This window comes from Neolamprologus brichardi, chromosome 4 (genome assembly GCF_056152115.1).
Source record: "Neolamprologus brichardi isolate AB-2024 chromosome 4, ASM5615211v1, whole genome shotgun sequence".
Lineage (NCBI taxonomy): Eukaryota > Metazoa > Chordata > Actinopteri > Cichliformes > Cichlidae > Neolamprologus > Neolamprologus brichardi.
The window spans coordinates 5,885,469-5,898,836 of NC_142107.1; the positions used below are offsets into that span (position 1 = coordinate 5,885,469).

General features: G+C 40.1%; 1 protein-coding gene across 2 annotated transcripts in view; it reads right to left on the minus strand.

Moving 5' to 3' along the window:
* grin2aa (glutamate receptor, ionotropic, N-methyl D-aspartate 2A, a) overlaps nt 1-13,368 on the minus strand; it is a 168,874-nt gene that overhangs the window by 24,899 nt on the left and 130,607 nt on the right. For both annotated transcript variants that reach the window (XM_087839679.1, XM_006798054.3), the window contains exons 6-7: nt 5,732-5,934; nt 1,201-1,372 (exon numbers count right to left, since the gene is read on the minus strand). In XM_087839679.1, the coding sequence (XP_087695805.1) occupies nt 1,201-1,372; nt 5,732-5,934 (375 nt within the window). The remainder of the gene's footprint in view (nt 1-1,200; nt 1,373-5,731; nt 5,935-13,368) is intronic.

Genomic DNA, 13,368 nt, shown 5'->3' on the forward strand with positions numbered 1-13,368 from the left:
TTACAGTAGGCATCAGTTCTGAGGTTTGTTTGCTCACACATTTGTTGCCCTGCAATATTTACCTCCTGATCACATATTGTTGGCGAATCGCTAGTTCAGGGGCTTCCATGTTTAAATGTTGTGTTAGATTTAACGGGACTCAAACTCAAAAAAGTTCATCTCTGTCTGATCAGCAAGATATCTTTTGCAAATGTGAGATTCAAGAACTTTATTTACACCAGTTACACGCCAACGGATGCATCAGGGCAACTCATGGCTCAGTATCTTGCCCAAGAATACGTTGACACGCCAACTGGAGATCGATCCAATTACTTTTTCACACAGGGCCAGGTAGGTTTGGATAGCAGTTTTCACTTCATTCAAATCATCATTAATCATCAATCTGCCTTTTGGATTTACTCGGGTTATCTTTGTCTAATTGAAATTTGTTTGATGATCTGCAACATGCAACTTTGACAAATATGCAAAAAACTAACAAATCTAGCAGAAGGCAGATACTTTTTCACAACACTGTATACAGTTGTACAACTTCAGAGAACACAGGTTAGACTTTCATTTGTTTCCTTCGAATTTACTTGAACACTACCTTACCCTAAGCAAAACCAAACACGTATCAACATATTCACCCAGGTTTTTAACAGTAGTACTGACTGGGGATCTTGGTAGCCTTAAAATTAAATGTCTTATAAAACAACCATAACAGCAAAACATTAAGTTATTCCTCTAAAAACATTAAATATGATCTAAAATAGTCACACGATATGGTCAAAGAATCTGTCTCCTTTATCATCCTCAATACCCTGAACATAGGACATATGGCAAACATGACATCAGTACATAGTTCCATATATTAAAGCTAGCTAATAGGTAAACTGTCTAATATGTTGGTAATTCTAAATAGCACTAATTAAAACAAGTAACTGAAAGGAAATTTGGAATAAGAGAATGAAACACCTGTATGATATCATAAAAAGTATACCTGTGGGGTCAGCAGGTACCCCACTTAGAAGAACAAGAGTGAACTTTAACCTCAATACATATCTTCATCTGAAATGTATCACTTTGTATTAGCAAAATGCTGCCCCATCAAAGCACATCTCCACAATGTGCAATGATGTTAGTTTCCAACAAGATGAGTAATACAGTAGTTGAATAACACAGGCACACTTGTACATACACACACAAAAAGGCTCTTTTTACCTCTCCCACCATCCCATTCCAGACGTTGTTGATCTTCTTGCCATGCTTGCCATTGGTAACCAGGTACAGGTCATAGGTGAACTTCACATACTTGGCTATCTTTTTCAGAATGTCGATGCAGAAACCTTTGCAGCACTTCTTGATATACGTCCCACCAGCCTCGGTCGTGTTGCTGCAGAAGCACAAAACACAAAGACCATCAGCAGATGATTAGTCTTTCGCTCGGTGTCGGCGGTGGGAAAAAAACAAACGACATCAACGCTATGATTGAACACTGAAGTAAACATTGACAGAACAAATACCAGCTCTTTGCATAGCCTGCAAATCCATTTTTACATCCACATTTAGGTAGGAAACCCTCATTCATTCATTCATTAAAAAACAAAAGGAACATTGTTTGCTTCATTTTTTCCATCGTGTTTGTTAAATTTGTGATTGCACCAGTGAACAAATATCACCCCTTGTCTTTTTCACCTTTAAGTTCAGGTCAATCTATTCAGGAATGACTGAAGATTAGAAAAATATGCTCCCTTTTCTCCCTACGCCTCTCTGGAGAAGGAAATTTTGACGGCGCTGCATCTGCAAGCCTTGTACCATCTGTGTATATGAATTTGAGAGCAGAAGAGTTCACACACAAGAGCACATCAACTTTGAGCCACCTGGGAGTCTCATTTAACTTTTAGATGTGTGCTAATTAGAAGACGATAACCTCGTCCTTTAGTGTAACAACAACCTGGGCAAAAACTTGACAGAAAGTAAGGAGGGGACCCCCGCGCATCAGGCTGTGACTCTGCAGTACCCTTCAGAGATGAAACTTTGTCACTTTTAAGTTATTCTGCAGCACCAGGAAAAAAGAGATAACATTTGCCAGTTTTTTGCAAACTCCCTCACTAGTCGCCATCGATCTGTCAAACAAATGTCTCCCCAAGTGGAATTCTTTCCTGTCTTTGAACTGGAAAGGCATTTACTTTCACAGTCTAACAGTTTTACACAAGAAAGGAAAAAAAAAAGAGCCAAGTGCCGATATGTCAGCAGTTATGAATGTCATTTGATGAAACCTGCAACTTTTGAACACCACACTGAAACACTAAACAATCTTTAATCCATCACAGAAGAAATAAAATAATGGGCTTGACTCCTTTTTAGTGTAAAATAATGTCTTTTTCTAATTGCATTTGCAGCGCTGTCGAATGCAATGTAACTTTTTTTTTTTTTGCTTTCCTGATCCACACATTTCAACAGTAGCTCAACAGTTTGGACACCAGTGGCAATGGAATAAAATCACAGAGTGGATGGACGGAGAAAAAGAGATACTGGCTTGAGGTTCTGTGGGTAATGTGGTATGAGCTTAGAAGCGCTAATTAACTTAGTCTTCTCCACGGAAGAGGTCACACTAGGCAGCGGCTGCACTGTACTCTTTGATATGTAAATTTCTTGTCTTTATTCCAAGCATGGCCGCTTTAAGCACAATATGCAATATATTCTTGTGATGTTGAAGTAAGAATGAAATTGTGGTCAATGTAATGCAACTACAAGGAACAGGTTGATGTTAGTGGAAACAAGGACAAATAAGCCAAGTTTCTGGCAGATTCAGCTGGTGGGGAACGGTGGGAGCTGACAGAGTAAGCATATAGGCCAGAACTTAGCTGCATTCACGAACACGGCGTTCCCATTTAGGCAGGCCACTGTACAGATCAGGCAGTAAGAGCATGTGATGTTATGGGGGCTGTTTGTGAACTTGGCAGGCCAACTTGATATAGAAACACTACAGGGCCTGAGGGGTCTCCAGGGAGGAAAGTGTGGGTCTGTGTATGACTATGAGAGCGTTAGTGTAAGTATGGCTTGCTCTTAAGCCAGGCCTGGATGAGTGAATTTCTGGTTCTGCATGCATGGGTACTCCTTCAACCCCGATCCAACCCCCCGTTCGCCACTCCTGGTCTGCCTCTCTCCTTCCCTCCATCTATCCTACTTTCTCCAAATGGGCGCTTCGGATGCTTGAGTGGGAATTGCGCTGTGGGAGGCTGAAAAGCAGCATTGGCCTGTGAGTGAGTGGACATGTGGCCACAGAGAGCGTACAAGCTCGTGAATGTGTGTTTGTGTTCCTCCTTGGAGACGCTTTACTCTCCGCCCCACTTCACAGCGTTTTCTGGATGTAAATCACTGTCAGCCACTTCCCTAAAACTATCGCCGCTTAATCAGCTCTGTTTGTGTGACGCAAAAAGAGCTGCAGACAGACGCGGTACGCATTGAACGAGTGACACAAAGTGTGTAGACCTTTTTTTTTCACACTTACATTAAAGCCCTGAACTGTTCTAGACTCTGTGTGACATGTGACATCGCAGATCTGTTTCCCTTTGCCCAAATCGATTTCCAGTATTTAGCAACAAGAACATTGCTGATTGCTACATGTGAGAAAGGGCAACTCTGAAAAATGCCCAGACTTGATCTCCTAACATTTTCTGGTATTTCCATGTGGAAAAAATGAATATCTATAATAAATATCCATGAAAATGTACGTGATCCAGACGTCATTTATTATTACGCTGATTCAGCACCACTCAAGTCACTCTGTGACATACACCCACAGTGTGTGTTTGCGCTCCAGGAATATAATATAACAAGGGGCTAGAGGTATTTTGGCGTTAGTGAAAAAAAAGAAGAAAGTATGGTATGGAAGGAAGTAAAATGCTGAGTTCAGCAGCCACCTCCATTTTCAGGAGGAAAGAAGCTGCTGCAAAGCCTGCACACTGCATCGCTTCCCCTGTTCGTGAGAGAAAGGGGAGAGCGAGACAGCATGCACTGACAGAGGAGCGCAGAGACGGCGCTGTGGAAAATGAAATACGGATGATGTAAATTTATTACCTTCTGATTATCCAATACACTTATGAAACTTTCTTTTATGCGGTCCTTAGTTCTTCTTCTCATACAACAACATTACGTGTAAATCAGTTAGACTGCGAGTAGAGTGTATTTCAGACCATTTCACTGTGTTGTGCTTTTCCACAAGACAAGGTAAGGAGGAAGAGAGTGGGTGAGATGGCTTAAGTGCAGCTTATTGTGCTGCAATAATAAACACGTGTGCCATTACAGGACTGCGTTGTTAGATTAAGACTAGCTGTAACACACACTTACATTTTTGTGCCTTAGGTTTAGATGATTTTAATGGATGCGTTTTCTTTTAACTTACTTGTATACTTGAATATAATCATTGACATAGGCGGTAATACTGTATCTCGTTCTCATTTCCTTGTTTTGCTTATTAGGGCTGCATTTACACTTGCATGATGGGTGTGTCCCTAGTAGGAGCAGTTTTTTGAGGTGTTATATGTACTGTAGGTATAACATACCTCAAAAACTAGATGTTCAGAGTGGCTACTTGTTGATGAGACCCAAATGTTTTGTATTTTGTAATGTGGATTATACAGTTAGGACCATAAATTTGAAGACAATGACTAATTTCTTTGGTGTAGTTTTGCTTCTGTGCACCAAAACAGTGGATTTTAAATCAAAAGATCAAGACGTGACTGAAGTGCAGACTTTCTGCTTTCATTCAAGGGATTTAAGGGATTTAACAAAAGCAGTACATTAACTGTTTGGGATATTTTTTATACATAATGCCCTATTTCCAGAGGCTCAAAAATAATTGGACAATTGACTGACAGGCAGTTCCATTGCCAAGTGAGGCCTGTTCCCTCATTATTCCATGACAGCTAAGGTAGCTATTCCAAGTGTTTAACTTGCGTTTTGGTTAGTTGATTGTTGGAATGCTTAATATGAGTTCTTAAAATGAAACAACACCAATACTCCTGGGTGACTATTGAGGACAACTAAGATGAATGACTGCAGAATGTTTTTCTTTAGTTAAAAAATCACAACTTTAACAAATTAAAAAAAAAAACACAATCAAACTAAGTCAATCAGACTAGACAACGACTGCCGTCTAGTCTGATTGAAGTATAGTAGCAGATTGAATGCGGAAGTGTGCAGGGCGATATTCTCTACTCAGATTTAGCTAAATGCTGGTCAAGTCAGTCACCTGATATCAAACCAGTATAGCCTTTGACTCCATTAAAGGCCTAGCAGAGCATCTCATGGGAGGAAACACAGCATTTGGTCCTGCCCATGGGTGATGACCATAACGGCAAAAGATTTTTCACCAATTACATAAAAAATATATGAAACTAGATATTACAAAAACCCTCATATTTAAAATCATGTTGACTATAATTCCTTATTAAACCTCTTGAAATCAAGCTGAGAGTGTGCACTTCAATCACATCTTAACTTTTCGATTTGAAATGCACGTGGTGGTGCACAGATCCAAAAAACTACACAAACTGTATCCTCGTACAGATACTTGTGAACATAACTGCATTTCAGATGTTTGTTCATTCTGTTAACACAAAATTTAATCAAACATTTTTACACCAGTAATATTTGGTGATTCGTAGTGAAGCAGCTTTACTGCATTTGCTTACTTAGCTATCTAGCTAACACTGCCGCGTGATAGATGGACAGATATCCCACTTACTCTTTGATATGCTTCCTACACGGCACAGAGTTCCTCATGCAGGTACCAGTGAGTCTTTCCACGTCCTCCACAATGACAAAGGGTTTCTCCTCTAAGGTGACGATGGACAGGTGGTTGTCATCAAGCTCAGCGTCACCAAAGGAGTTGAAACGTGGCCACACGGGGTACTTCAGTGTCAGACTACGATTGTCCAGTTTCCCCATCTGGTGAGAGAAGAGGAAAGTAGGAAACAAGATATAATAACTGGTGGCTAAAAATAGAACACCTGGCACATTTCCAATGGGCTACAATGTATTGCTTTTCAATTACTGAGTAGGCTGGAAGTCAATAGACTGATTGTTGTTTGGGTCACACTCATGGCCTCACATTTACCTCGTGGGAGTCTAAACTATCACGCTGTTCTGTTGGAGATGGTTATAAGTATATAAGTGAAAGCAGTGAAGAAATCACAGTTGCGATTTAGTGACCATCACATACTTAACTTTCCTAAAAACATACAGCAGAAATGAGAAAAACCAAAATAAAACAAAGCATTTTTTTGGAAAAGCTGCAGCCAGCATATACTCTATGTTGCTCTTTGGCCACAGTAAATGCCTGTTTGAATGTAAGGTAAAGCACGGCATATTAAATGCATGGCCTGCAGGGTTGGATCACAAAATGCACACAGAGATATTGCTAAGCATGCAAACCCATACAGAAACAGAGATTTAGTGTGACAGTATGACAGTTGGGACTCTGTTGATAATTCAAAAAGTTTTCAAAGCTGTGATGTCACAGTTTCCCCTATGGGTTAGTTTTATCTTTACCTACTGACATCTCTTTGTAGATCTACGTGTGTGTGTTCGTACATAAAGTATACACATATATATATATATATATATATATATATATATATATATATATATATATATATGCATGTTTATGTCAGGGAAGGCAGAGTGGAATATAATAAACAGCAACAGGCATCGGGGCAGAAAATGGCAAAACACTGCTCTTACTCTTTTCCTCCATCTAAGAAATCTTTCTGACGTCTCGTGTGTTTCCATCTCTCCTAGTACTGCACACATGCAGACAGAGGCATTGATATATTTTCATTCGTAGAGGTCAGTGACAAGATTGCGAGCAGGGTTGCAAAAGGTTAAGCTAAACATAGTTTCTTTGTTTTAGGTGTGTGGGGGAAAAAAACCCCTAATATCTTAACGCAGTTGCACCCGACACACATATCATAGCAATGCTAATATGTCAGCCACTTGACCTCGAAGTCATGAGACAGTGTTTGTTATCCGCACACAACCACACGCACACACACACACATGTTGTTGCTTCGCCTGCACGCCTGGCTAAGTCATTAACAGCCGAGCAGAGAGGAGGAAGTGAAATTAGCATTTTAATTGTTTTGCTTTGAGTGGTTTTCTATCCTCTGACAGGGATTAGAGTCTCTTCTCCACTCTTAGTCGGCACCGCTGTCAACAGCTCACTCTGCTGTCGGCTACATTCCTCAAACTGTGCGCGTGTGTGTGCATGTGTGTTTGTGTTTGCGTAGGCATATGTGTTGAGGAAAGCAAAGCTGGACGGTACGCTGAGGTGGCACCCATGCTTCTTGCGTGTAATCGTTAGTCTCGAGGGATCGGCCACATTTTCCTGTCTGTCTTAGCCCAGCTGTTTTGCATTTCTCAATTGAGTGAGTGCATGTGTCTGCGCCCATCCACATATGTGCATTTGTGTCTGTGTGAGTGTTTATGCATTAAAGGGGCGGAGATAATAGAAAATTTTAATGGGAACGTAAAAATGTAATTCGTGTATCATAATTATGATCAGACAATAAAGACTGGTTGTGGACCTCAGTCATTCGGTAGGGTTTTAGAGTAGAGCCACTGCTCCTCATCAAATGAGTCAGTTGAGGTAGTTCAAGCATTTGACCAGGATGCCTCCTGGGCACCTCCTAGGTGGGGTGTTCTGTGCATGTCCCACCAAGAAGTGGCCCTAAGGCCGACCCAGGACACCCTGGATGGATTAAATCTCTTGGTGGGTTTGGGAGCACCTTCATGTCCTGCCAGAAGTAGGTGGTCCTGATTTGAAAGGGGAGGTTTAGGCATTTCTGCTTTGACTACTGCCTACTGCTAACGTCTTGAGGCAACTGTTGTTGTGATTTGGCACTACAAAAATAAAATTGAACTGCATTGAATTACTAGAACATGGGCCCAGATGGATAGATGGTTGGATAGATGGTTGGATAGATGGAGATCCCTCCTACCGAGTTCATTTTCTTATCCTCTCTCCTGTTTGTACAACTAAATCCTGTTTGACCCGTACAGCCATTAATATCATCTTTGAAGAGTAGTCCTGATTTGGTTGGATGAGTCAATAAACTAAGAAGCGTGATAAATGCACTGCTCAGAAAATGAGAGGGAAAGGAGGAGGAGGAGGGAAAGAAGAAGCTGACTTCAGCAACTCCTCTGAATTCCTGTCCTGCTGTTCTCCTCTTCCCTCTTCCTCCCAATCGCTCTTTCTTTCCAATTAAAGAAAGAGGGGCTATAAATTAATTCCCACAGAGGTAGGAAGATACTTTCTATCGACTGGTCAGAGAACAAAATGCTGAATCTACCCACATCTAATACCAAATATTGTGCACATGCTGTTCATGGAAAGCAGTGCACATGTTTGTGTATGTGTGTGGTTACAATCTTAAAGCCTTTGGGATTACAGCATTATAACAATCCACGCCGGCAATCCTATCGCATCATCACTCTGAAATAGATTTAGAGCCACTTGGTGGCGGGATGACACTCTGTCCCTGAAGTGCGGTGTATACTTCTTTGTATACTTTTTTCTTAAAGCCCTTGTTTCATCTATCAGTCCTTCTTTTGTCATTTCACACTTGTTCCGCTTTGTTGTTCTTTCTATTCCATCATCATCTTTCTTTATTTTTGTTTCTTTAAAGGTCTTGCTCTTTGTACCAACATGTCTTTTTCTTCATTCGTTTCATATTTGTCTCTTTGTGTTACACTTTTTCTACCCACACAAACCTACACACACACACACACACACACACATATTCAAGGGCTATAATAAACCAGTACCTGGATGAATAACAGATAGAGTATGATAAAAGAATAAAGTAAAACCGGGGTCATGGCTTTTACACCAAGCACATTCTCTGTGCCAGTCTCACGGGGAGAGTTATCTTTGTGGCAAGTTGCATTATGGGAGAATGAGTTCCTAATAGCATGGAGAAACCCATTCAGTCATAAAATAGTATCTGTCACTCCTGTCAGACAAAATTATGTCAGGAAAATGGATTCTGCTCTCCCTCTCCTACACCCTACGCTTGCTCCGAATGTGTGCATGCGTGCGGGTGCACGTGCACGCCGCCATTTGTGCGCGAAAAATGAGGGCATAGAGAAAGAGGATGAAAGAGTGGAAAATCGAAAAGAAACGGAATCCATTAATTTAGACATATTTCTTTAAAGTGCAGCTCTTTCACAAAGGCTCAGAGAATAGCGACGCCTGAATCGAAGACGCATGTGCGTATTTGTGTGTCAACTTGCAAGTGTGGGTGCATGCACGTGGGCTTTTCTGTGCGTCTGCTCTCCATATTGTGATTCTCCAAGCACAAATCCCATGCTGTCTGTAATAATTATTTTGCGAACTGGCTGCTAACGCCACAGCAGTTCCTGAAGCAGTTTACGCACGCCATCGACTCAGCAGGAATAAAATATAACATCCTGGTTCTGATCGGTAAATACACTTTTCTCGTGCTGTTGATGAAGTCATGCTTTAATTCAGCAAACAATTATAATGCTGTAGACTTTCATAAATAATAAAAGGGCAATATACGAACAGAAAATGTAATATATTTTGATCAAATAAGAGGTGCATGGATCTAGATTTGGATATGTAGTAAGTAAGGATTATGTTTCCTTGTACATTTGTTGCATCTGTAGTTTGAAGCAGTTAATATTTTTAGACTTTGAATGTTTCAAAATTAATCAATTAGGAAAAAATGTAACTAGGAAATGGTAACTTTAATTATTTAAATGTTTTATTTACTGTGATTTTAGCTAATTTGTGATGAATGCCTAGTTTTATTTGATCAAATCGCATCAGGCAGAACATGAAAAAGTGAAAGTCATTCACAAAGAACCTGCTTAGCAACAGTAATAAGGTTATAAACTCAGATTCATAATTATAGAATGAAATGTAAAAGATCTCTTCATAGATGTTGTGTTTTAGACATTTTTTCAAATTTATATTAAGTGAAATAAATATTTTAACACCCTGTGATGAATCGCGTTACTTATATGTGTTAAACTAGTTATGAAGCAATTATAAAGTTATACACTAGTATTCAAGGGGCCAGACATTCTTGACATTTTTCAAGTGCTCTAGACCAACAGTTCTCCAGACTTTTTCCACTCATTTTCAGTCCAGACCTTTTACTTGACCATTTTCAGAACAAAGTGCTTTTGTTTTTGCCCTCTGAATTATTCAAGTAAAGGCACCTAACTCCAGGGAACCAATTTTGTGTCTACATAAAGAATTTTACATTTTAGCTTTAAGCACTTTGTTACTTGTAGCCTGTCACAAAAGCAAATAATTTGTCATTTATTTAGTTGAGTCCATGAATGTCAAAGATAACACAGGTTGACAGGCATTAAGTAGTATTTTTACACCAACAAGGTGATTCTTTAAGAACAATTAGTGTACCTTGTTCCTAAAAATAAAAATTTAAAAATTCAATAAATGAATAAAATTGGAGGAAACTGGAGAAGTGGAGAACAACAGTGACAGGCACAAAACACTGAGTATCTACAGCCATCTATAAAGTATAGTGGAGGTAGTGTCATCATTTGGGGCTTCATTTCAGCCAGTGGTGTTCGGGATATGCAGAAGAATATAAAATACCTCCTCAGAGTCCGGACATCAACACTATTGAAGCAGTGTGGGATCATCTAAAGAAGAGCTTTGAGTGTCCTTTAATAAGCCTGGAGGACCATTCCTGAAGACTACTTAAAGAAATTACAAGACAGTTGCCTAAGAGTTCAAACTATGAGGAAGAATAAATGTGCTGATACCAAATAATGACATATAAGCTCTTTAGACGCAGCTGTCATTTATCCCTTGAATTAGGTGGCTTTTCATGCTTGAATTATTCATAAATCAACAAAAACACAAACACACAACTCAAATTGATCAGGTACAAGGACTGGACTGAAAATGAGAGAAGAAACAGCAAATGCCCAAAGGATGTCCATGTACCCATTCAAATCTTTTTTTAGCCTCAGAGTGATTATTTTCTGTCCCATTCAAATATTTGTCGCCTGGCAAACTGTTCGCTGATGGGCTGTAGTTACATCGTAAGGTTTTAAAAACCTTAAAGAGCTTTGAATAGTCGTAATAAAAACCCAGAGAGGCCGACAGTGATCACTGACTATTTTTAGGGGCTCGTTTAGATTAAATAGAAAAAGATACAAAGCATTAAAACGTGCTAAAACAACAACGGCATTAATTAACGCAGCGTAGTTTGGACCTGGAAGCAGGGTTAATACATCATCACTTAACAACCGGATTGCTCAAGATCACATGATCTGAGTCTGGCTCCTTGGAAGCAAAATGAGGGGTGACACAAGACAGTAGTACACAAACTGTACTACTGTATATGAATATGGCAAGTCCTTTCTGGTTGGTTCCAAGTTTGCTGATATCATTTCAGACTAAAAGAACCAGTTTAAGATTACTTAATTTGCAGAAAACACTAGCTTTTATGTTTTACTTGTAATTAATTTAGCCTAATATTGCTAGTGGGTAAACTGCACCGAGTACACTTTTTAAATTATTATTTTTTCCCCTTAGGACAAACTGATTAGTTGAAAAATTGGAACCATTTTAGTCAACCAAGACTTTGTTTTTTCTTTGTCTAAAGCTCTGACGCAAATCCCCCCAAAAAACTCCATATAAGCTCCATCCTCATTATCTAGGCAAATATACCCCCATGACTTCCTGCAAAATGTGCTTCATTTGAATTAAATAGTTACATAACCCTTAGTAAATAAATAAACCCAAACACCACACGCACATCTAACCACACAGGTGCAATGATTTTAAAGGTAGCTCTTCTCTAAACTTAAAGGGAAAAAAAAGGAAAAGACACATCATCTAACCAATGTGGGTGTGCGCTGCAGCGAGGAGCAGGTGTGCTCAAAGAAAGGGAACTCATACACATGCTGGTGGCTCATTTATACCTTTCCTCTCCTCCTTTTGCTTCTTTCCTTTTCTCTTTCTCTCTCTTTGGGTCTCCTTTTCTTGCGATCATTTGCTCTCAATATTCTCTCCCATCTGTCTCTGTCTCTTGTTCGTCTTGATACCGTTCCATACAGCACTCCTCTCCCTGTCTCTCCTGTGCCTCAGGGGGACACATTTTATATTTTTAGTGCATATCCATATTTTAGTGCAGTTACTGAATTTTTACCTCTTGATCATCGCAGGTCTCTCTCTGTGTGCCGCTGCTTTCTGGCGCATGGGTGGGACAGCAGCACCAGAGAGAGAAAGTGTGTGTGTGTGTGAGAAAGAGAGGGAGACAGAAAGAGAAAGAAAGAGAGAAGCTCCCAATTATGTTTCCACTTTGGGTCTCGGTGTGTCTCTTGCTTTCTGTCGCTTTCTCTGAACCACAGTACCATGTGGTGCTGATCAATTTCCCAGGCTGTGTATTAAAAACACCACACTCTTCCTCTCCTCTGCACATCAACAAAAGGTATTTTGCATGCATGCATCTGTGTTTGTGTGTGTGTAGATATAAAATATGAAGCAGCTAGTCTCAAAGATCGGGTGGAGACTCTACAGATTGCGGCAAACTGAACTGCAAACTGTAAGTCACAGACACACACATATACGCATGGGTCTGACTTGAATGACAATTGCATTCGTTGCTGCACGAGTCTCCCGAAAAGTGTTTCTGTCAGTAGCCAGTGTTGACGAGTCAAAATGCACACGTGCATGCACGTGAACCCGCGCCACCCTCCGGTATCAGAGGTCTCAGCTGTATTTTGAGGCCCTATCAGAGGGGAGAAAAACAACACCAGAGTCTACAAATGATCTGAAGTGGTGATGAAAGGAAAGGAGGGGAGGTAAGAGAAGATGGAAGAGGACAGATGAGGTAAAGAAGAAGGGAAAGAAGATCAAAGGTGGCAAACAGCCGTAAAGAGGAGAATGAAGAGTGTGAGGAGACACATGCACAGGGAGTGACAAAATCAAATCAATGCAAAGAAAAGAAAATGACCATGAAACACAAAATTATCCATCTTCCCTTTACAATTCCCTCCAATTCCTCTCATTTCCCCATCCTTCTCCCAAACTTGTCCTCTCAGTCTCACCCATTCTAACATATGAGCTATGGGGGCATTAAATATGAGGTATTTAAGTAAGTACCAGGGAGTCAGATGTAGGTATAAAGATACATGACTGCCATTTAAAGTCCATTAAAATGGCACGAATGCTCAGCCTTTCATAGTGGCCATTCTTTATAGAAGCCACCTAACATTAACCAGTTACAGCAATCCATAACCTCCTCAGTAAATGAGCTCATTGATCAACTGAGTGCTGTATGATGACACATAGGTGGCATTTTCAATACTGTGCTC